General features: G+C 37.2%; 1 protein-coding gene across 1 annotated transcript; it reads right to left on the reverse strand.

The window, feature by feature from the left end:
• Nucleotides 1–424: 424 nt before the first annotated feature.
• dsg2l (desmoglein 2 like) lies at nucleotides 425–26,134 on the reverse strand. The gene is made up of 14 exons (XM_034303902.2): nucleotides 25,984–26,134; nucleotides 23,995–24,123; nucleotides 19,066–19,212; nucleotides 16,880–17,021; nucleotides 15,922–16,088; nucleotides 14,542–14,697; nucleotides 14,166–14,351; nucleotides 12,650–12,915; nucleotides 11,483–11,625; nucleotides 10,894–11,115; nucleotides 10,524–10,754; nucleotides 8,264–8,391; nucleotides 6,387–6,641; nucleotides 425–5,227 (listed from the first exon to the last, which is right to left on the reverse strand). Exons 1-14 carry the CDS (start codon nucleotides 26,032–26,034, stop codon nucleotides 4,241–4,243), a joined length of 3,210 nt encoding a protein of 1,069 aa, XP_034159793.2. The 5' UTR covers nucleotides 26,035–26,134; the 3' UTR covers nucleotides 425–4,240.
• Between the last annotated feature and the right edge of the window lie 202 nt (nucleotides 26,135–26,336).

Consider the following 26,336-nt stretch of genomic DNA (forward strand, 5'->3'; position numbering starts at 1 on the left):
ATGTTTACACTGTTTACACTACCTCAGCTGTAATATTTGCACTACTGTCACTTTATCACTTTCAACAGGACTGTGTACTGGTCGGCGTCGTAGTTATGTACTATCTGTTCTGTCTTGTGCTGTCTGCACATGTTTGCACTTGTGCACTTTACGTTTAATTTATGTAATTTATGTAGTCCCCGTAGTTCTGTGTTGTTCTGTGTTGTCTTATGTAGCACCTTGGTCCTGGAGAAACGTTGTTTCGTTTCACTGTGTACTTGTATATGGCTGAAATGACAATAAACTCCACTTGACTTGACTTGAGACTGTACATGTGGAGGTTAATTAAACACAAAAACACTACAACCTATCCATTTATGCACGCGCACTTGGGGATTTGCTGGTACTGCAAGTACTATACACTGTGTTAATACAAATTAGAATGTTGATTTGTGTATTTATTTATTTTTTCAAGTTTTTAAAAAAGCATAAATCAACTACACCAATGATTAAAAAAAACAGCATCCCATTTTCATATTAGTGTTCATATTGGTAACCAATCATTCTTGATATTACAATCACGGTTACTTCATGGGTTTCTGAAAATAAAAATAAGTAAATGTTAAAATTAAACATGCTATTCAAATCAAGCACTCTTTACTTATGCTAAAAAAAACCCCTCCATCGCAAATCATTATAATTACTGGTTAAAATAATGATCATATGTTAATGCTGGCAACAGAGATTGGTGACCTTGACATAAATCCCTTTTTGCGCACCTCTAAGTTTCATGATCTACATTTAAAACAGCGCAGCCCTTCACCATAGAGAACAGCAACAACACTTTAAAGTAGAGGTGTGTGTCAGGAACTGAGCAAAAATTGGCAAGAGATTTTTACTTATTGCATTGTAGGAGAGGGCAAGGTTTGAGAGAATTCCTTCAGAAACAGGCAGGATTGTTCAAACCTTCTGCAGGAGTGGACAGAATTGTGAGAAATCCTTCAGGAATTGGCATGATTGTACAAAAATGCTTCAGGAATGGGCAGGATTAATCAAACTTTCTAAAGGATTGGGCGGGATTGTTCAGAAATCCTTCAGGAATGAGCAGGATTGGTCAGAACTCCTTCAGGAATGGGTGGGAGTGGGATTTTTTTTAAAAACAAAAAACAGACCTGCCACACTTCTACTCTGAAGTACTACATCAATCTTGGCTACAGCAGTCAGACAGAACATATCATGCAATATATACAATACAATTGTGTACTAAAAAAAAATGCTCAAAAAAATTAAAGGAACACTTTGAAAACACATCACATCTCAATTTGGAAAAATATCATGCTGATATCTATACTGATATAGACTGGGTAATGTGTTAGGAACAAAAGGATGCCACATCGTTTGATGGAAATGAAAATTATCAACCTACAGAGGGCTGAATTCAAAGACACCCCGAAAATCAAAGTGAAAAGATGACGCAGCAGGCTAGTCCATTTTGCTGAAATTTCACTGCAGCAACTCAAAATGGTACTCAGTAGTTTGTATGGCCCCCACGTCGGGGCATGCTCCTAATGAGATGACGGATGGTGTCCTGGGGTATTTCCTCCCAGATCTGGACCAGGGCATCACTGAGCTCCTGGACAGTCTGAGGTGCAACCTGGCGGCGTCGGATGGACCGAAACATAATGTCCCAGAGGTGTTCTATTGGATTTAGGTCAGGCGAGAGTGGGGGCCATTCAATGGTATCAATTCCTTCATCCTACATGAACTGCCTGCATACCCTTGCCACATGACTCCACGCATTGTCGTGCACCAGGAGGAACCCAGGACCCACTGCACCAGCGTAGGGTCTGACAATGGGTCCAAGGATTTCATCCCGATACCTAATGGCAGTCAGGGTGCCACTGTCTAGCTTGTAGAGGTGTGTGTGTCCCTCCATGGATATGCCTCCCCAGACCATCACTGACCCACCACCAAACCGGTCATGTTGAACGATGTTACAGGCAGGTCTGGCAGTCCTCATCCTGTTCCTCCTTGCACAAAGGAGCAGATACCGGTCCTGCTGATGGGTTAAGGACCTCCTAAGGCCCTGTCCAGCTCTCCTAGAGTGACTGCCTGTCTCCTGGAATCTCCTTCATGCTCTTGAGACTGTGCTGGGAGACACAGCAAACCTTCTGCCAATGGCACGTATTGATGTGCCATCCTGGAGGAGTTGGACTGTCTGTGCAACCTCTGTAGGGTCCAGGTATCGCCTCATGCTACCAGTAGCGACACTGACCCTAGCCAAATGCAAAACTAGTGAAAAACAGTCAGAAAAGATGAGTAGGGAAAAAAATGTCTGTGGCCTCCACCTGTAAAACCATTCCTGTTTTGGGGGTTGTCTCATTGTTGCCCATCTAGCGCATCTGTTGTTAATTTCATTAACACCAAAGCAGCTGAAACTGATTAACAACCCCCTCTGCTACTTAACTGACCAGATCAATATCATAGGAGTTTAACTGACTTGATGCTATACTCTGATTAAAAAGTGTTCCTTTAATTTTTTTTGAGCAGTATATATATATATATATATATATATATATATATATATATATTTTTTTTTTTAATTGAATTATACAGTCAAAATTGTCACGTCTTTTGTTACTATATGTCCAAGAAGTATGCACAAATCTGTCCGCATCACACAGGTTCTTCAGGTCTGGGACCAGTTGATCTGACAGCTGATAAACAGAGATGAAGATGACTGACAGGGTTGTGGCCTGGAACAACTCTCACAGCTTGCTGCCATAATGGGTTTAAAAACCACAGCAGAACAAACGATATTCCCATCAGTAGATAACATATGCAAAAAAAAAAAAATAAAAAAAAAAATACAGAAGTTCCTGTCTTGTATTGAAAACCTGGCTCTGAATCCAAAAGAAGAAACTAAGGATGGCTTCCAGTTTGTTCCAACATATTAATTAAGATTTTAATCAATCGTACAGCAGAAATTCATCCAATGCTTGTACCAATAGCATACAATCCTTGTGCAATTTAGAGTGTCAGTCACCTATAGACACTAAATGGAAATCATTTTAATTCCAGTGTTTTATTCCAGCAGGTGGCACTGCAGTGCTGTCATTCAGGGAGTGCATAAATAATCAAAATAGCCACTTGTGTAATTTGCGTGTGTGTTTTTTGTGTGTGCAATTATTTTTAAATCAGTGGAAAGGTTTCATAATGAAGATACAGTAATATGAGGGAAATGTTGTGCACTCTATTTCCATTACTGGCTTAGAAATGGGAAAAAAGACAACTGAACAGAGAAACCAGAACAACTATCTGCTATCTGAAGATAGAAATAAACTGATGATACATATATTGTTGAGAAACCCATCTCTGTTACATGAAATGCACACCAGTATATCAAAAACTCCTAAAAAGCCTATCCTGCTAATTATTAGTGATGGACATTCTAGCTGAATACTCAGACACACGCCCACTACAATCAATTTAGTTACCCAGTACTGATTAAATTTTATAACAAACAGCTTGACATTATTTGTTTTACATAGCAGCACCAATTTATGCTAATAATAGAACATTAGTGTTATACTATAATAGAATAGTAGTGTTATGCATTCGTACTGCAAAAAACCATAAAAAGTTAAAGCTGTGCTGCTTTCATGCTCTCTCTCTTCTCCAGAGGACATTACAGATCAAATTACCAACTGTTTTTTGACATACTGTGGATTTGTCTGATAATTTTACTGGTTATTTTACAGGCAAATTTGCCTGTTGCCATGAGAAATTGCAAAATCAGACAATTCAAACAAATTAGCGATCCTGTAGGCTGATTAAAGTGGCAATGACAGCTACAGGTACTATAAACTTGCTTTATATTTACACGTCATTATGTGATGAAAATTTTATTTTTCCAGTAATAAATGAAAGAGCAGTTGATTTGAACATCTAACACTAGATATTGCCAAATATATAATTGCAAACGGTCCAATCAGGTTCTCTGTATTCAGAAACACTAATCCCATTCAAATATGACTTAGTAATTAGTAATATTTTACTAATTGAGGCTGAATAACAGTATTTGATTAGTCAACTACTCATGGCAATCACTATGAATTACATTAATGGATCTTCAAAAAGTCTTCACCTTTCTCTTTGTTAGTTGTTCTCCAACTTGCTCTTCTGGGAATTCAGTTTGTGGCATATGTGTCATAGCTGTAGAATGTAGCATGTAGAATGTGTGAGTGTGTCTGTAGTTGCATTAGGAGCTGGAGCTCGACTGGAAAATTTTCTCGACAACAGAAACCCTTTCCTCTCGCACCTCTTTGTGAGTGCCACCATTTGGCACATCAAATTGAGGCATGTCTTGCTGCAACAATGAAATGGCACTTGGGATATCTGATGCGTTTCCTAAAGCCATGATCCCTCCACTTTGCTCTTTGGCCTGCATACTCAGATTTTTGCTGGTGCTGGAGTGTGAGGAGCTCTGCACGACATGTACAGGCTCTGTGCTCTCAACTCGTCGGCTCTCTACGACCCGATAGGTACCAGAAATGGTGCCCTGAGTCTCAGGTTGGCCTGGAAACCCATGCACCACTGTGCCTCCAATACCTGGATCCACCAGTACTCTGGTGTTTGATTGCTGCAACCCTAGCCTGGGAAGGGTGTTCTGGGCAGCAATTGCAACGTTGGTACCCCCTTTCTCCACCAGCACCACGTTGCTTTCCTGAACACCCAGCATTGGACCAGAAGCCAGAAGAAGGGTGGGGTGATGCTGTTGCTCCACTACGTACATGGGTGTAGAGGAAAGGTAGAGAGCTGGCTGCTGGACTAGAAGAGTTTGGCCTACAGTGGCAGCTGATGTGGCGCCTCCACTGATAATACTCTCTCCATAATTTGCAGTTGTGATTTGGGTGGTGGAGGAGGAGCTGGATGCAGAGATGGAGGTTGCCTCACTGTGGACACCACCAACAGCATCTTCCATTTTGACACCCTCTTGTGAAATGGATGAGACCGTTTTGGGAGGCATGGTAGTGGAGCTGACCTCGAATTCGATGGTCGAGCCACAGCAAATTTCGGCGAGCCTTTTGAACTGAGGCCCGAGGTCATCGAGGAAATCCAGATTGTTTTCCTCATGTAGATGGCTGCAGATGTCCTCTAAGGAGCCTGTGACTGAGTTGCAGACTTCATAGTTAGAAAACATCAGCTGGTTTGTACTAGCTTCCTGCTTCACCATATCCAGCGTTTTCTGTAACAACACATAGAACATCAGAACTCAACACTGCTAATTCTCATGTCATTCACACAGCAGATAACAGTAACAGTTCCACTCAAAATATGATCAGCCTGGTCCAGCTGGAGAGTCAACAAAATAAAACAGCTGCATCGCTCAACCAATCGCACCAAACTAATTCTTTTTAGGCTTCCATTAAATAGCAGGAGGCATTTTTATGGAGGTTGAAATTGGCAGAAAATATTCTAGCTGTAAACTATGGTCAAGTTACATTACTTCATTACTTTGAAACACATTTTTTACAAAGGTGTATTTGCAATGCCTGTGCATGTGAAAACTACTGTTCCACCTAAAACATTCCACATAAAGCCCAATTAAATGTTATTAATGCATAGTCTTGCCATCTATAAAAAGTACATGTCTAGAGCCTTTCACAAAGTTGGTAGTAAATTGTGGTAAGAATGAGTGTAAACAAGGCAGCATGGTGGCGCAGTGGTTAATGGTGCCGCATCACAGCTTCAGGGTCCCCTGTGGAGATTTCATATTTGACAGATGTTCATATTTGTGTGGGTTTCTTTCCGGTTCTCTGGTTTCTTCGACCCTTCTAAAAACATGCCACTATGTGGAATGTCAACTCTATGAATGAGTGTGTGTGCATGGGGTCTTGTGATGGACTCATGTCCCATTCAGAGTGTATTCCCACTTCTGACCTAGTTTTTTGGACAGGCTCAGAATCCAATATGGTCTGGACCAGGATAAAGTAGATACTGAAGATGAATGAATGAATGAACGAGCATGAAGAGTGCTGCACCTACAGGCTTTCCCTTTAAATCCCACCCCAATTTCCAGTCAGTACACATTTAATACCTGGAGGAGGAACAACATCTAGAAAATGTATGTTGAACAATTTTTACTTTGCAAAAGAAAATGTTTCTTTTTTACTGCATGAAATTGTTTCTCCACACACACAACACAAACCTCCATGCTTAAATGATGCCTTAATTTGCAATTTCTCAACCATCTTAGCCATATATCCATGGTACTGTATACTTATGGTTGGACGCTGCCCTTATTTTGAGAAGACATCTGCACCTGTGAGATTAATTAATGTATGGCATGCTGTCATTCTGGATTATGGTTCTGTTCTCTTTCAGGCTGTGAAAAAAGTACTAACCTTTGCATAGTAGTTGCCTAAGTAGGACTCAGATAGAGCCATGTAATCAAGGGTGCTCGTTGTATAAAGTTCAGGATGTCCTCCAATTACAGTTTCCTGTTTATCAATATAATCTTTCCACCGGTGATTTATGTAATCTTCTCGAGATTCCCATCCATATTTCCTCCACTCTTCACGTGTTCCCAATCCAGGTTTGAATTTCCCGTTGCTTCCACCATCTACATTCACGGGCACCTGAGACAGTAGTGCTAGTCCCTGAGGAAACAGGGAGATAGAACAATGAATTTTACCATCTTGGATTTCACCAACACTTACAAAACTTTACCACAGGTTTTTCTCCATTATAAAAAAAGTTAGTAGAAGTGTTAAAACAAACCCACAAAAACACAAAGAGCCCCTATAACATACTATAAAAAATTGCTGATTTGCTTGTACTTAACTGTTGAGAATGCTTTCATAAGAGGGCACATTTTTAAAAAGCGCATTAAAAAAGTTTAACCTGTTTCCCCCAAACAATTATACCCAACCCTCACTCTCTAGCTGAGAGAGATGGTGAGGTCTAACAATTGCTTCATCTGCGAGTTAATTATGCTCTCTTGGACTCCCTGCAATGGATGGCCTTGGCATTGTTGAGATACAAACTCAATCTCTTGACCATGAGGCAAGTTGCATACCATTTTTACACCGACCAGTAGAGCAGCGCTCAGTGAATTACCAATAATCCTGTGTGTTGTTCCTATTTCCACAACCAGACAAGTTGTACCCAAGTACCCTGAATTTGGTTACTGGTCTTGCCCAGATCCCATGCAAGCTTGGACATGTGGGCGGCACTAAAAATAGTGCTGAACATCAAATGGTCAAATGTAACCTCAGACATACTGATTAATGTCTCTGGCTAAAATCACATATCTACCATCCCCCCCAAAAAACCCCAAAACAGTAGAAAGCTAGTAGTGACTGTCTGCTGAAGTTTCTTCCTCTTTACAAAAGTCATTTTTCTGGAGGATTCAAGAGGCAACATCTCAGAGTTAAGCAGCCATTTAATGTTTTGTTTTCACTTCTTTACACACAGTAATAGGGCAAATCCCAAATGGCTTCTGTTCAGTTTGTTTGCATCCTTCATAGGATATAAAATAGTGGAGCTACATGCTCTACCTAATGCCCTCATGAATACTGTAGAAAGGTATTTAAAATTCAGCCCCAGCTACACAGCTTACATTAAAACAAATTTGCTGTGTCTCATGCATATATGTTTACTTGAGAGAAAAGGTAAACATCAAACACTTTCATTTCAAATCTTTCTATTTTTAAATGTCAAGTTGTAATTTACTGTGTAGACAGCACTGTGGCACAGAAAGTAGTGTTTCCACCGCACAGCTTAAGGGTCCCTGGTTTGATCCTGTTGTCTGTGTGAAGTTTCACATGTTCTCCCTGTGTCCGCACAGGCTTCCTCTGGGTTTGCCAGTTTCCTCCCACTTCCCAAAAACAAGCCAGAAGGTAGATTGGTGACTCTAAATTGCCCCTAGGTGTGAATGTGTGTGTGCATGGTGCCTTGCAATCGACCAGCGTCCTATTCAGAATGTATTCCCGCCTCACACCCTGTGTTCCTAGAACAGGCTCTGGATCCAACGCAACCCTGACCAGGATAAAGAAGTTACTGGAGATGAATGAATGAATAAATGCATTTTAATATTTGTGCCTACCAATCAACCAGTAACCTTCAGAGAAACTCCTCTTACTTGGTCAGGATATGCACAGTCCTTGGTTTGGATTTGTTGCCGAGCCATGGTAAACTGCACCATTCGGTGGAGAAGTGCTATTAGCCAGCTGCTCCACTTGAGAGCCTAATATCTAGCATAAAGCATAACACACACTACCTTATCCTCTCCTTGACCTTCAGTGTGATAGGTGATGAGTTGCTGTTTTTGTTCGAAGGGAAAGGCCTGGAATTGACCAACAGCTGCAGCTCCTCCACACTCACACAACAGCAAAAGCACTGGAATCACTGCAAACACATTTAACAATTTTCACTGCTTCAGGCAGTTCAAGCCAGAGACAACACATATCTCCCTTTGCCCAAGTTCTCTTGACAGAGTTTTTGTGATTTTGCCTTTATACACCACCACAATGGATTTGAAATAAAACAATCAAGATGTGATCGAAGTGTAGACTTTCAGCTTTATTTTAAGAGGTTCCACAAAAATATGGCATTTACCATTTAAGAATTACAGCCATTTAAAGCAAAGTACTTCCATTTTCAGGGGCTCAAAGTTATTTGGACAATTGACTGACAAGAAGTTAATTGACCAGGTGCGGTCCATTCCCTCGTTACTTCACGACAAATGAATCAGATAAAAGGTCTGGAGTTGATATCAGGTATTGAGTTGGCATTTGGCAGTTGTTCGACTGGAGCTACCAATATGAAGTCCAAGGAGATCTCAATGCAAGTGAAGGAGGCCATCATTAGGCTGAAAAAACAACATAAATCTATAAGACAGTTGGGTACATTCTTAAAAAGAAGGAAAGCACTGGTGAGCTCAACAACATCGAAAAGGCCTGGAAGACCACGGAAGACAACTAAAGTAGATGATCACAGAATCTTTTCCTTGGTGAAGAAAAACCCCTTCACAACATCAACATTCAAGAACAGGAAAGCCAGATTAGACTTTGCCAGAAAACATCTAAAAAAGCCTCCCATGTTCTGGAATAAGATTATTTGGACTGATGAAACCAAGATTAACTTGTACCAGAATGATGGGAAGAGAAAAGTATGGCGAAAGAAAGGAACAGCTCATGATCCAAAGTATACCACATCATGTGTCAAACATGGTGGAGGCAGTGTTATGGCATGGGCATGTATGGCTGCCAATGGAACGGGCTCACTGGTGTTTATTGATGATGTAACTGCTGACAGAAGTAGCAAGATGAATTCTGAGGTGTATAGGGCTATACTCTCTGCTCACATTCAGCCAAATGCTACAAAACTGATAGGATGCCGCTTCACAGTGCAGGTGGATAATGACCCTAAACATACTGGGAAAGCAACTCAAGACTTTTTGAAGGCAAAGAAATGGAATATTCTTCAATGGCCAAGTCAGTCGCCTGATCTCAACCCAATAGAGCATGCTTTTCACTTACTGAAGACAAGACTGAAGGCAGAAAGACCCACAAACAAGCAGCAACTGAAGGTGGCTGCAGTGAAGGCCTGACAAAGCATCTCCAGGTAGGAAACTCAGAATTTCGTGATGTCCATGGGCTCCCAGACTTCAGGCAGTCATTGACTGCAAAGGATTTTCATCCAAGTATTAAAATTATGGTTATATTTACAATTATGTCACTTTGTCCAAACACCTTTGAGCCCCTGAAAATGGAGGTACTTTGCTTAAAATTGCTGTAATTCCTAAATGGTAAATGCCATATTTTTGCCATCTACACTTCGATCACATCTCGATCACCCATTTTTACATTTAAAACAGAGACTTTCTCAGTAGTATTGTTAAAAAGCCTGATTAGGGGAATGGTACATATAAGTGCCATTTAAGTCACAAAATAACATTCACGATTAGAGGCTGACATACTTGTACTGGTAAACCTTTAGCTACAGAACTTGTGTGCTGCGCTGGCTAGCTAACTTGGCTAATGTTAGCAATTAGCATAAGTATATTTTGACTGTTGTTAAATCACTGAGAAAATGACGATGCAAACTGAGACTCCACACATCATGTGCTTATGTTTTTGCTCCTGTGCTGTCATGCATGATACACCTTATGTTTTCCTTTTTTAGTCACAAAGTCTTATCATACATATTTGAATCTTTACGTCCGAGCCTCATTTTCTTGTTTCCTGTTTCCATAGATTGTTTTTTTCTTTTTGACTCTTGCCTGTCTTTCAACCTTGATTAGGGATGTCTGGTGTTGCCTGCATTTGTTTTGTCCCCAGATATGGACTCTACTTATGATTATTGTATTTGTATGGATAAAACATACACTGAGTTTACGCACTAGCATCCTGCCTCTCACTGCATGTTACACAGGCTCAGTATATTATTTCCATCTGAACATTAGACTCAGCAGATAAGTCAGCGAAAAAACGCAGAACAGCGGAGATCACGAAAAGGGCTGAGGTGATGGTACTCACACAAGAGAAGCAGGATTCCTAGCAGTAGTGCCAGAACTCCACCTCCTCCCAGTCCGTTGCCATTGCTGATCCGTCTGTCAGGTCGGCACACTTGCTGCTCATTGCATGTGCACACAGTTACCTGAAGATTTTGAACCTCGCAGGACTTTCCCTGCTGGTCTTGCACGTCCAATCCCACTGTGTAGTGTCCCGGCCACAGGATCTCCTGGTTGCGCAAAATGACTGTTGTTTCTGGAAAAGGAATTCATTAGTCATGAGATACACAAAGGAGACACAAGTACGGGGAATTAAATTAAGCATTTACGTTATGTGTTACATTAAGTGTTACAGCATTAATGTTAAAGTGCATTAAAAGAGCTTTCAACTTAACCATTGAGACGCTCGACTCTCCAGTTCTCTTTTGTGACCTTGGTAACCACTCTGAATTCAAAAGGTTCTGCATTGGGGTATTTATCCTCATCCTTGGCTGTGGCGTACACTACGCTGCTGCCGTAACACAGCGTTTGGACTGAGCTGGTCAGAATCGGACAGTGGTCATTGAAATCCTGCACCTGAATTGCAAGAGTTCCTGTCGCAGTTTTGGGTGAAAATTCTATGGAAATTTAGGACATTATATTATTACGACTGATACAACTGTACATGATGTTATAATATAACTCGCAGAACTAATACCATAAGAACTGAGGTTATAATGCTGCTTTCATATGGAAGAAAATAACATGTCCCATTGGCAAATTGTTGTCATTTAAGATGAATGAAACATTTGGGGATGTGTTCTTACATGAAAATAATCAAGTTCAAGCTGGTAACACTAACTCTGCACCACTTAGCCATCATTATTATCCTACAACAGTATTTAATTTCTTGCATATTTCGCCTGATCATCTAAACCACTGGGCTGCATGTTACACATTCTGTAAGACCAGCCACATGGCTACTCCCATCTTTGGCTAACTTACCATTGGTGATGCATAAGATTTTAACGTAGTATGTTCCATTTTTCAGGAACTTGGACTCGCGGTCTGGATATCTGTTGAGTCTGATCTCGGCTGTGTGCTCATTAATGCTCACCCAGTTGTCAATATCATCTCCTTTTACATACCTACAACAATAAAATAATGATATCAAATTTTTTAAGAAAACCATTTCAGCCCTTAGGCCAAAATTTATCCAAAGATACAGTACATTTTCATACAAGCCCAAAGTTAATTCCAGTAAGAGGAATAAAACATTACAAAAAACTAACCCTAACGTCTTATATCTTATAACATGCTATAACAGCACAATTCCAAGTGTTTTATTTTTGAATGTATTATTTACATGACCACCATATCCTACAGATAATCTACAGTCACTTCATTCACAATATCACAACTTCTATTTCAGTGTTAAACACAAACATGTGAATGTGAGGTAGCTGCAGGAATTAACACTGCTTAAAATAAACAAAATGTGTTTAGGTGATTCAAAATGAAACAGAAAGAATAAGAGAAATACCTTGCCAAAAGCTATTTTAATAAATTATTTAATATGTAAACCACTATAATATGCAATTTTTTTCTAACTCTCATCTCTCACCTGTTAAATATTCATGAATTCTATTCTTCTCCTTAGCCATGTACATGATGTTATAATGTAACTCGCAGAACTAATACCATAAGAACTGAGGTTATAGTGCTCCTTAGCCACTGCTGTAAAAGCAAACCAAACCCATTATGTACAGTTCAGGTCAAAATGCCCTTCTTTTAAATGAAAGCTTTAATAAAAGTTGTTCAGAACATGCTTGGAAGTGGATTGGCTATTCTAAATTGTGAATGTGTGTGTGCATAGTGCCCTGCAATGGAATGGGACTCATCCAGGGATAGGCTCCAGATCCAGTGTGACCCTGACTAGGATAAAGCACTTTCTGGACATTAATGAATTAATTCTAAATTATTGTGCAGCCACAACTAAATTTGACATGCTATAATGTCTAAAGAGATATTCCAGTTCATCTGTACATCTATTGATAAGTAATGAACTGAAACGTTAATAAAGAGAATTGGAATTCTTGGACAGCCTTGATTTCTCTGGCCAAACCCAGAGTAAACACTTTCAAGTCTGGAATTTTAGTTTATATTTCTCACCTGACGTTAGTGGCGGTTAACAGTGTATCACTGTCCGTGGCTGTGTAGATGGTGATGACCTTCCTCAGGTCAATAGTTTTGTGGTCTTCAGAGATGGAGATAACTTTGACACTGGGGAGGAAACGAGGGGCTTCGGGCACGTTCACCACTTTGATCTTAATGGGATATGTTGTGGCCTTGTCAATCACCACTGACTTGTGATAAGTTGCCTTGTTCCTGACTGTCACTATCAGATTGACCTCTTTCAACATCTCATAGTCCAGCTCCTTAAATAAATAAGACAATAATAAAGAAATCAGATAATAAAAGAAAACAAGCCATAGGTATTGGCTGAACATTTGATTATTACTTTCTGTCATTTATAATGATGTTGATATGATTAAAAAAATCATATTCCACAGTATCATAGTATTAAGCAACCTTTTAAAAACTCACAAGCAGGTAGTGAGAATTAGGTAGTGAGATTTTTTTGTTGAAATATGAGTGATATGATATGAACATCACTCACACATGCATGTTTTTTTTATTTTTTTATACTATTTAAAAAACATGCCTTATCCAAATGTTAGGCCTTATCCGAATATTTCGACATTCAACATTTCATATTTTTGAGGTGCAAAAGTGTAAAAGTCTACACTGGAAAACAAAAAAACATGATGAAATTGTTTCTTTTTCAAGGATGTCATGCAGAATTTAGAGCATGTGGACATTTTCTCTCCATTTTATATCAGCGCCAATGATATAAACATATAGAGATGGTGATAGTAATGGGAGTTACTAAATGTCAGTTTCAGTTGTCTGCTTTTGCCATTTTAATACTAAAAAATTTTGCTAACATTAATATCACAGGAAGTGCTAATAAGCAGGCTAGAATTCAGGTCACTAAAAGCAGAAATTACTTTTTTTTTACTTTTTCATTAGCATGCACAGTCGAATCGAATGGGTTTAACTGAATAATGTCAACATAAATCTAAAGAAACAAATTTATTTTTATGGAAAAAAGTACAAAAGAGTTGGGTCATTATCATTATAAACTTTCAGTTTCAGCCATTGACAAATTTTTTGACGTTAAGGTACACAGTAAAGGCCTCCACTATATTCCAGAGTATAAGGCATTCCATTATGATCAGTGTGTGCATCAGTTGTGCCACCATAATTCAAGTTGATTCAATTTTATCTGTATAGACATTGTCACAAAGCAGCTTCACAGAAATCTGGATGTAAATTCAAATCTCTAATAAGGAATTCAGGCAATGGTGGTGAGGAAAAACTCCCTGAGAAGACATGAGAAAGAAACTTTGAGAGGAACCACGGACTTCAAAAAGGAACCCATTCTCCTCTGGATCACACAGGATAATGGAATTATATATCATTACAATACACAGGTGAAGACAGGTTAAGAATAAAAGAGTGTAATTCAGAATAACTGCTCCAAATTTATACATGACATGGCTTATAAGTTCATTAATTTATCTGACTATATAGTACTGTATTATCGACAAATTCCCCAGCTTACCTTAGTGACCATCAGGATGCCCTCATTAGTTTTAGAGTCCGTGGTGATGTTGAAGTAACCCGCTTCATTTCCTGTGATGATGGTGAACACAGCCTCCCAATTTTCTGTGTGGATCTTATCCTTGTCTATGGCCTTAATCCGGATTGCTTCCACATAAATGGTGTTCTCCTCTACACTGCCCTCATACTGCAGACACCACAAACAGATGGTCAGATTTTTGTGCTGTGTTTTGCTAGTCTATGATTGGTAACACTGCGTTTAGATTTGGCCAAGGTATTCCCGTAGTTTTACTACAAATAATAGCGATTTATTTCATTATGAGACAAATAACATTAAGTACTCATAAAAACAAAGGAATCCATACAAAAACACTCACATAGCTCTTCTCTAATACGGGGATGTTGTCATTAACATCACGAATGTTGATGCTCACAGTCCCTGTTCCTGTCAGTGGTTTGTTTCTAGTTTCTGTCATTGTCATGCCTCCGTTCATGTCTGTACCTGTGATAATCAGTCTGTATTGTTCTTGTGTCTGTGCAAGAAAAGAAAAATTTAAAATTAACCTTACCCCATAAATATTAACAATTAATTTAAAAAGTATTGTCTTGAATACTGTCTTGCATTGAAGATACAATTTAAATATAGCAGTAGATCAGTAGAATGCCTCATATAGTTGTGAGATTGAATACAGTGAAACCCTCCTCCTGATGCTGTACATGGAAGTAAAGTTTCAAGGATTACAATCCCTTTAGGGTGGTTATACATCATTATAACAGAGCATGGATTACTCCAGCTGAATGAGTAATTTTTTTTTTTTAACCATTGAAATTTTTTTACCAGTTACCAAGATTGTCAAAAACATTTCCAGTTGTTGTGTGACATTTCTGAGTAATGCACACTGGGTATTTTTGAGTGCCATGTGACAACACAACAAATCACAAATTCTGTCAAAATACTGAAATGAATTTGAGAGATGTAGAACTTAAAAACAATTTCAATCTTAGCAAACAGCAATGCCCAAATTGATGGTAGTCTTTTAGGAATACCAATTTTCCAAATCTAAAAGTAGACACCATTTCCATGCCAAAAAAATATTTGGAAGGCATGCCGGATGAAAGCCTTTTCTTTCATCTAACCACAAACGTAAGCACCTGGAGCTCGCTAGACACTACTGGAACCAGGTTCTATGGTAAGATGAGAGTTACAGGTGGTTTTAGTGTACAAATGAGATTGATTATACAGAAAACAGCCACAAGCGTTCTCCTCTGCATAGAACCCTGGAGGATGTGGAGGGATTTTGTATTCAGGTGCCTTCTCAGATTTCTTGCTGTGTATTCTCCAATCTTTTTAGGAGAAGACTTTGTTGCTTTTTGTTGGTTACATAAAATACTAAATGCATGGGGTGCCAATAATTTTGAAAAGCATGGTTTTGTTTTGTAAAAAAAATTATATATATATATATATATATATATGTAGAATCAATTTATTTCAGGTAAAGCTTAGATTTCCTGCATATTTTTAGTATGAGATATAGTTAATTAACCACAGACATTTTTCATAATCTTTATCAAGGGTGCCAATGATTCTGGAGCTGACTGTATAATCAAGCCCTTTATAAAGCAGAGTTTCTAACATAATCTCGTATGTTCTACCTCAAACAGGATTCTGTTTCTGTAATATTTAGCTTTCAGCATGACTTTTGACTTATGATTGTGATTCTGTGTTACATTGGCCATTTTGCAATCAACGTTCTCACCTCTCGGTCCAGAGTGTTAATTCTGACTTTGATTTCACCAGATGATTGCTCGATTTTGAACATCTCCTGTCCAGCTGGCTCCTGCTGTATGATTTTGTAAGCAATTTGTGAATGTGGCGTGCCTTCCTTATCCCCATCAACGGCTGTGATTACGATTACGTGGGCGCCTGGGAGAAAGAGTATTAATGATTAAACTAAAGCTTATGACATATGTTTACTGGAGAATATGTGGGCTATATTTCCCTATTTCCAAAGAAAACACTAAAACAAAATAAACTTGTGGAAAAGAGGTCTGGGTGATATGAGGATGCTATATTAATATTGTGATAAATTACTGGCATATCACAGATATGGTCATTAAGCAAATGGCCATTAAAATATATCACAGCGCTGTTGAATTTTTCTGTGTTTTTAACATTTATAGCAGGACTATATAACATATAGTCTCCAGTGTAACACTTTGTAACAGTCAGTATGTTTTCAAATACTCTTCAAATAGTCTTCAGGACAGAGGGATTTGCCTTTTTTTTTGTCTTATTTACTTGAAAAATAAATTAGAGGCTAATGAGGGAATTACTCTTTTCAGCTGCTATAACACAAGGGATAACATGAACTAACTTGTGTTGTGGACATTCCACAACATTAGATGTTTAAAAAGATATGGCATGCTATTTTTTAAATAAATTAAAAAAAAAATGCATTTGTTGGCAAATTGCTGTGGTAGAACAGGAATAAAACACTTTGAGATAGGCTGTGATAGGAACATAATTAACTACAGGGTGGTTACAGTAAACCTGCTTCATGTCGGGCCCCATCACACCACTCCATCATTAATTATTTTCCTATAACATCATGACCCATCCTGTTTTATTCCTTACTTAACGTACCAAATGTACACATTCAAATACAAATTTAAAAAAGCACTATAATAACATGAAAAAATCAAAAATCCATGTACCTTCATCACTGAGCTCGTCGACAGAACCAATCACCTCAACCTTAAACACAGGGATGCAGTCATTCAGGTCTAGAACTATGATTTTCAAATCGAGGTCCCTTTCAGCAAGTGATCCATCTTTTAGCGTAGCTCTCCCTTTGAGCTAAACGAAAGAACACACACGCACACAGCATTCATAACCTGTAAGTGCTTAATAACTGCAAGAAAAAACAACCTAATATCATGTGAAAGCCACATTCACACCATCTATTGCATACAGCATTCTGTAAGGCATATGATCCTGATGATTCCTCATCCTAACCTGCTTCAGTCAATGTGTATTCAGTTCTTATTTTGTGCAAATTCTAATAATGTATAATGCAAGACATTCAAGCCTCTCTCAGACATGTGCTGCAGGTGATTTCTAAAGAATACCTCTGGAAATTAAATCATGAATGTGGTGAGGAAACAAAATTCGGATAGGAACAACATGGATTGTTTAGCAATTTTTAAAGGTCTTTCTATCAACAATGCAGCATAACAAACAACCAGTGTACAGTACGGTACTGTTGCAGTGTATATCTTTATCAAGCAGGTGGCATGATAGTATTATTCCCATCTCACAAGCACAAGGCCTCCCGTGTCAGTGTCGGTTTCCTCCGGGTGAATGTGTGTTTTTTTTTTTTGTTTTTTTTTGGTAAAATGGCAGAAACCCATAGTTTCAATTTTTGTAACCTGCCATTCAGTTGTATAATTTGCACACAAAACCACTGTTCTTTTGTGACTTTTCTGGCTGGAAATCACATTGCAAATGCAGATTGAATGCGATTTGCAAGAAAAAAAAAGAAGAGAACCTTCTGTTAAATAATTAAAGACTGCTTAGGTCTGGTTAAAATAATAAAAAAAAAAAACTCTCAAAATGTAATTTAATTTTAAATGTTTTTTCCAGTGGTGACTGAGTAGAATGACGTGACAGTGTAGATCTACGCCACTCAAGGAATCTATCATGTATTTAATGATGATGAGCTCAAGGCAATTACGAAATACATGGCAATGTTTTGTCAGCAACCACACTGCAAACAATAACAGGTGAACGCTGAGCAATTTAAAATTCTATGACTGACACTCCTATTGTAATCATAGTCCAGGTTAAGATACAGACCTCATCTTATTGCCAGCATTGCCTTTAACAATATGAGGCAGGAGTTTCATTTAAACACCAACAGACCCACGGTTCTCAAAATGGGGCCCCTCAGGAGCCCACATTTGGGTTTAATCCAAATCTCGATAACTCAAAAACAAGTAGCACTAAAATAATCTTCAGTCTTCAGTCTAATGATAATTTTAATAAAAATGTGCTCTATGAGTGGAAAGTTCAAGAATCACATAGAGGCACATATAGACGATGAAACTAACATTAGAATTTTCAAATATTTGACCAGCTGCATTATGTACAAAGGTCTGTGGATTATTTATTGCACATTTAAACTGATACCTGGTTGCTAATAGTTTGAGAACCCTTGTAATAGACAAGTCAATGCAACCAACTTGTCTTTTAATGAGCTGAGCAAAATAAAAACAAAACACCTCTTTTTTAATGGTAGACATACTTTAACCTTGTAACCTTGTGTTTGTTTTGTTATTACTACAAAAGGTTTCTGACATTGAAGAAAAATGCTCAAGTTAAGCAATTGTTAAAGTTAACGTTAAAGTTAATCTGCTTATTAGTATCCATTCACTCATTTACTCATCTCCAGTAACTGCTTTATCCTGGTGATGTTTGTGGTGGATCCAGAGTCTAAACCTAGGAACACGGGGTGCAAGGCAGGAAAACGCATATATCGTGTTCTCGTACACACCAAGAGGAAACTTAGAGTAATAAAACCACCTAACAGCATGTTTTTGGACAGTGGGACGAAGCCTGGGAACCTGCTGGGAACACGGACATTCGGAGAACAAGTGAAACTCCACACAGATAGCAATCCAAGCTCAGGATTAAACCAAGGACCCTGGAGCTGTGAAGTGGCCGTGCTACCCATTGCACCACTATGCTGCCCTATTATTACAATAAATTACTAAACATCATTTTACTAAACATTTGAATTACTTTTAGTAATTCAGTAAACATCACTATCATCATATAATGTATAATAATATAATTACAGAAAATGTGATGTTGCTCACAGCCATGCAGACGATACACTCACTTCATAACTAGCGGTTTTCTCTCTGTCCAAGGTACCATGAATCCTGACGTAGCCATTCTTTGTGCCTACACTGAATAATCCCTCGACCGCTGCAGGTCCTATTAGAGAATATTCAATATCCGTCCTGGTCTCTTCATCTGATCGGATCTGAAATCAAACACATAAAATTTCATATATACATGTGTGTAACATCATTTAACTGTTACTTGTTGTAGGTGTCCAAGCATTTTACTGACTTGTTCTTGTAACTGTGTAACTGTATTTGTAACACAGTGCTGTTAAATTCTTAATTCTGATTGGTCAGATGGTATTTATTAATTTTCTATAGCAATCACAGGTTTATATTAACTATAATATATAACTATCATATTATATTAACTATTAATATTGCTCATTCTAACACACTGTATGTAAAGTCAAAAGCAACAGCACAATAAAAACCTAATAATTAACATGTTTTAGAAAATTGTTGTTTAACAAAGAAAAATGTTCATATGGTGACATCTCCTGTTGTGAAATTAACATAAAGAGTCTCTGCCATCTGGAAAGCCTTCAGGACAGGGGAGTTTGCACTTTGTGGTTTCTCTGTAACATGAAGAGCTGCATTTTTTTTTTGTCTCATTAACTTCACATGAGAGAAAACAGAGAATGATGTATGCTCTATTGATGGAGCAACTGTTTATGGCTTTTATAACATAGGGGATAACAGGTCCTAACTTGCTTTGTGGGTGTTTCACAATATTAAAAGTAACTATACACGCAAATAAAAGTAATTAGTGTTTTTCTTTCATAAATTGGAAATTGCAATTGTTGGTAAAATAACAGGACTTAAATAATATAAAATATAAAAGGTATAAAATACTTTAGGATTTGTTGTTACGGGAAAATAATCAGCCGTGTTGTTGCTCCACCACCTTGTCACTGATTAAAGCCCATCCTCTCGTGCTTAATTCCTTATATATTAACTACAGCACTTACAATTAAATGGTCTGACCATTTAATACATTTAGCCACAGGTACCAACTTCTGTTTGCTCTGGATCTCAAGCAGCCCCAATATTCATGATTAAAATAGGAAGCTTTTATTTATGCTATATACACCAAATGCAGTGTTTTGATAAAGATGATGCTGTTTGGAGTGTAAAACCAGTGGTATTACCCATCACAGTGTCTGTTTTCAGTCTTCTATACTAGTGTTACCCGTTCAAAGCAGCCGGATGCTATTAGTTTTCAACAACAGCTGGCAATTTTAAGTCTCAAGTTCAAGTTCAAGTCTGTGTCCTAAATAGCATCATACTAAACAGTATGGTATAATAGTACATCCTTTTATGGTATTATCAGACCTATGACAGTGTACTATTTTGAGATACTATTTAGTGTTCTGAGATTTGGGACTTAAATTTGGGTCAGTAACAGGAGACAAAGCGAATTATGTTCTCCAGCTAGGTGATAGGCTACAAATAAACTTTATTTGTTGATTGCTCAAATGGAATTGCAGTGCTTTTGTTACAAACAGACGGCAGTGCAAACATCTATGGCTCATTCTGACACCAGCAGATAGAACTACATGTCATGGATGCCATTTATGCACAAGCATTTCCTGCCAGAATTTCTATTTTATTTTCTTGTGGGAATACAACTGATTTGTGGACAAAGTGGGAAAGACATCTCGGTTTTACTGGGAAAACATATGATTCTGCATACGTCCTATATGCAAAATTAAATACTTCCTTGAATTCCATAGCATCCTTGAAATTCAGAAGTTGGCACCTACTCATTTAGTAAGCAGGACTCATACAACCCAGGTTTACTTAAGACAAGTGCATTAAAACTTACATTTTAGTAGAAAATATAGTACAGAAAAATAAAGTTGATATAGCCCAAATTTAAATTTTTTTTGTTTCACAAGAATAAATTTTAATTTATTCTAAATTTTAGTATTTTAGTGTAAATTTTAACATTTTGCTCTTTGTGACCACTCATGTAATTACTACCAAAAACCCTACAAAAAGACTCCACCGAAACAGTTTCTGTTTATCTCTTTAACTTTTCCTAAACACTGTGCTATATTCTATGTAAAATAGAGCTTAAACATGACTACATGTCACTTTATGATACACATAAAAGCATATATGAAAAAACTACATACATAGACACTGGACTATAAATCACTTCAAGTATTTGGTCTGAAAAATGGTCATTATTGATGTCATATTTAGCATTTCCTTGTAGGTAGCTTATTAACCACTTTCCTCTCCAAAATGATAACAGGAACAAACTTTTTCAAAGATGTTCCACAACATTAAATATAACTATAAGTGGATAAAAAGTAATCTTTTACTAAATGAAAAATTGTAATTGCAAATTGCTGTGGTATAACGAGGAATAAAACATTTTGGGTCATTATGGATGTCATACTGAATACTGCCACCTTCATTACATCAATACTTCATCAAAGCCATCCTTAACTTTAACAAATAATATAATGATATATATAATTTCAATGTGCAAAATATGTTGCTCTATCCATGTAAGAAACTGAGATTTGGAAATCATATTATTATTGAACATTATTGACAGGCAAGTGTAATTTATCATTGGAGGAGACGGAGTGTACTGAGTTGGAGGTGTTTTCAGGTTAATAGATTAGGCGTTGTCGAATAATTTTTTCTGTTCAACTGCCATGATAAGCAGTTTATTATTCTATATTAATCAAATTTACAGTTGTCAAAACAAGTTTAGGGGGAACTCTGATATAACAGCAAGTCTACACTTGCATTCCTGGCTTTGCTGTGGAGCTGGCTTATTAACATCAAAGTTTAGATATGCAATTATGAGGGCTGATTTGCACTCAGACTTAGACTGGATTAAACCATAAGTCAGATATTTCTTTCACTGTTTTTAGATGGTTTTGATTTATTGCACCTCCAAAGTTTATCGAGCCTGTAATCCAGCACTCAGTTGCCATACTCGAGTGTGTTGGGAGCATGAATCAGGCAACTTCAGAAACACAGATGGAAGGAGTTAAAGAGAATAGGGACGTCTTCTGTTGAGCTTTAGAGTCAAAACAACTTTGTAAAACGCTAAAATATCTTGCTGTGGCCATAGGGACACCTTGTATCTTTGCATCCTGGTCTTAAATGTTTATGCTCACAGACTATCGTGTAGTGTGGGGGTGTTAAATCCAACCTTAAACCCTCTGATCTTCTTACAGTTCACTCATGGTCTGATATCAGCCGCCTGGGATCTGATGAGCAACAGCAACTAACTTTTTCAAATCCTCAGGCTGTACCACATCTTTTGCTTGCAGGCTTAGTGATTTTAACAAACAGATATGTACTTGAAGGGAAATTACACAGATTTTTCAAAATGTTAGCCTAACTTGCTTGTTGACATTTAACCATGTCATCCAGTTGTTTGTGAAGAAAATGGTCCATTTTAGAAAAATTTCTTGTGCAGCAAGACTTATTTAGTCACTTAAATGATTTTGTAGGCCAAACAAACAAACAAACAAAAGAAATCCTGCCAGGGCTGCAAATTATTCTTCATATTTACTTAAATGACCAGGTGCATTTACTGCAGGGATGATTTACATTTACTAACATCCACAAAACTCCATAAAAGGCAAAGCTCACAGAGAGCTGAAAACAACAAAATGACGACTCAACGGTGAAAGAGCAGCTCCTAAAAGCAACACATGCTAAATCTTCCAGAAATGCAGTTCAGCCACTACGGCACATCAGCTGTCACAGACACTCCCTAAATCATCCTGCTTTTAAAGGGAAGAATTTATGGCTGAGTTTCACAAAACTTTCACCTAAACTTGTTTGAGCAATTGAAATAAATAAGTGATTTATACTCAACCGCATATGTCATATATATAAAACTCCAGTGACTCATCACCAATTATATGATTTGAAGCTGATTAATTGGCATTCACATTAATGAGTCTCCTTATACTTAAATTTACACATAGGAGCTTTCATAGGATACAAACTTTTTTCAGAACGAACTGAAAATAAAGTATAATTTAAAAAAAAAACATAAACGAAACAAACAAACAAAAAACACCAGGAGATTAAATTTTATGTTGCTATGGTTACTGGGGAATTCCAGACAAGAGGTTATCTCAAAGCAAAATGCCTAAGAGTTTTTCAATATTACATATAAAGGCAAAATCACAAAAACTCCGTCATTGTCGAAATACTCCGAAATACTTCAGGACCTGACTGTATATTTGTTTAAAACACAGTGCGATGAAACACAGTGTGTGTGTGTTTTCAAGTTTTACTATTGTATAATTTTGGCATAAGGCTGAGCAATATGATGATATAATATGCATATTGTGATAAGTCTGAGATTAATAAAAACCAAGAATAGTAACAAATCACAGAAGTACCCAGATGATTACATTGTACAGAAACACATTTTCTAGAGCAAAACCTTGTTGCGAAACTAGAGTTCAACCTACTTGTACTTTCACGCAACAACTTTCTCCGAGATAGCTTTTAGAGACTTTTAATGTTTGGTAACATTTAAACAATTAGAAAGTCTGAAAAAAATAGGTATAATTCTGCTTTCAATTAAATTATTGCCAGCTCACTTTATGATGTTTTTCTATCTTACTTTGAAAATCTAAAATCTATACATTGAGTCTGTGAGCACAAAAGGAGGAACTGCAGGATATTCAGCCGGATGCAAACCTTCATGCTTTGATACAAATATATGTAAGGGTCAAAGCCACACTAAGTATTTATAGTAGCATTTATTATGAAGTTACGGTGTACTTTCATTATTATGCCTTTAAAAACATTTTAAATGTAAGAACACCAATGCACCATGTTTGCTTCATAAGAAGAAAGAGCGTAAAGACGTTATGTAATAACTATCCATACTGGTAATATCTTATAAATACCATATAAATACTCACTTTTGCAATAAATTCTTCTCTGATATATTCCTCGGTATTCTCGTACAGCTCCTTCGGAGGGATGATCCATTCTCTTTTCTGTCGATGGAGCGTTCGCAGCTCTCCTTTATCAGCTTCAACCCAGATTACCTGTTCATGCACAAATCCAATCACACTTTCATAATCATATCCATAAACAGAAATCATACTTAAGCAGTTAAAGAAACAGTTCAGAGTCATGGTTTTCAATAAACATAGCCTGGAGTTCTGGCGTTTCTTTTTAATTAAGGCTACAATGACGTGACTAACCACTAACTAATAGCTATTATTTACTTACTACAGTTATTAGTCTAATTGACAATTCACTTTAAAAACGAGCATAAACAAGTATAAACATGGTCAACTTGAATCTGACTGTAATTTAAACGAAAATACTGTTAAGGAGATACAACATAGTCTTCATTTAAACAGTGTCACTGGTTTGTGTTCGAGTGAAAAGTTCACGAATAAAGCCCTGTAAATAGTTTGAAAATGTTGTATTAGATATATTATGAAATCACGCTGGAAAGTTAGCTGCAAGCGATATTCTTCAGACAGGATATAAACTGCACGAGGGCACACACGGGCAGAAAACAAGAAGACATTTGTAAAATATTTTATTGGTATGACACTGCAAACAGGCGGGCATACTGATAACAGGTAATGGGTAAGCCGATACGTTTAATTCGTGAAACAGGTCACAGGTTCGGATGTTAATGCTTCTGCTTTGTTAAGACAATAAACAAGTGCTTAAAGCAGTGCATTTTCTCACCAGTGACCATGCGCAACACCGGACACTAAACAAACAAGCATGCAAATAAACAAACAAACAAACAAACAAACAAATAAATAAACACAAAAATAACAAACAAACAAAAACCGTTTTAACCATGCAAAAATAAAATGTAATTAAAACAAACAAACAAACAAAAAAAAACCAGGAAAGTAAATCTTATGTTGCTATGGTTACTGGGGAATTCGGTGCAAAAATAAAATGTAATTAAAACAAACAAACAAACAAAACAAACAAACAAACAAAAAATACCAGTAGAATAAATCTTATGTTGCTATGGTTACTGGGAATTCCAAGAAAAATAAAATGCAATTTAAAAAAAAAAAACAAAAAACAAAAACACCAAAAAGAATAAATCTTATGTTGCTATGGTTACTGGGGAATTCCATGCAAAAATAAAATGTAATTAAAACAAACAAACAAACAAAACAAACAAACAAACAAACAAAAAAATACCAGAAGAATAAATCTTATGTTGCTATGGTTACTGGGAATTCCAAGAAAAATAAAATGTAATTTGAAAAAACAAACAAACAAACAAACAAACAAAAAAAAACACCCAAAAGAATAAATCTTATGTTGCTATGGTTACTGGGGAATTCTGTGCAAAAATGAAATGTAATTTAAAAAAAAAAAAAAAAACACCCAAAAGAATAAATCTTATGTTGCTATGGTTACTGGGGAATTCTGTGCAAAAATGAAATGTAATTTAAAAAAAAAAAAAAAACACCAAAAAGAATAAATCTTATGTTGCTATGGTTACTGGGGAATTCTGTGTAAAAATAAAATATAATTTAAAAAAAAAACATAAACGAAACGAAACAAACAAACAAACAAACAAAAAACACCAGGAGATTAAATTTTATGTTGCTATGGTTACTGGGGAATTCCAGACAAGAGGTTATCTCAAAGCAAAATGCCTAAGAGTTTTTCAATATTACAACTCTAATAACGGCCATGAGAGAGAGAAAGAGAGAGAGAGAAAGAGAGAGAGAGAGAGAGGGAAAGAGAGAGAGATTTTTATGATTTCATAAAAAGATTTAAACAGCAAAAATTTTGAAAGAGCATGACATGCTGGCACACAGGCCGAATCAACAGACAAAAAAGAGAAGAAATGATTTCCTGTTCTTTTCGAAATAAAATCCCTTTTCGTCTTGAAAGTCAAGTGAAATACTTACAGTAGTGCAAAACGCAGTTATTAAAACGCAGAAGGTCAGAAACGGCGCCATGTAACTCCACGAAAGCAACAGGATGTGTGTTACTCTGAGTGTTGGTGTGTGTGTGTGTGTGTGGGAGTGTGTGAGTGCTGCAGCTGGAGCTCTCTGCTTTGCGTCCTGAGTGTGGGCGGAGCCTGGGTGCAGCTTCATCCACGCCATTGGTCAGTGCACGGGAAAGGAGTCACACTGGTGTAGCTATCTGATTAGAGTTTCTCAATCCTAATGGGAAAAAAAAGCAATAGAAGCCCAGAAATTCTAATGGTTTCCACTACAAATCCATTACAAACCATCAGCTAACCATTAAAACCATTACT

The sequence above is a fragment of the Pangasianodon hypophthalmus genome, chromosome 4 (assembly GCF_027358585.1).
Source record: "Pangasianodon hypophthalmus isolate fPanHyp1 chromosome 4, fPanHyp1.pri, whole genome shotgun sequence".
In the NCBI taxonomy this organism is placed as follows: domain Eukaryota; kingdom Metazoa; phylum Chordata; class Actinopteri; order Siluriformes; family Pangasiidae; genus Pangasianodon; species Pangasianodon hypophthalmus.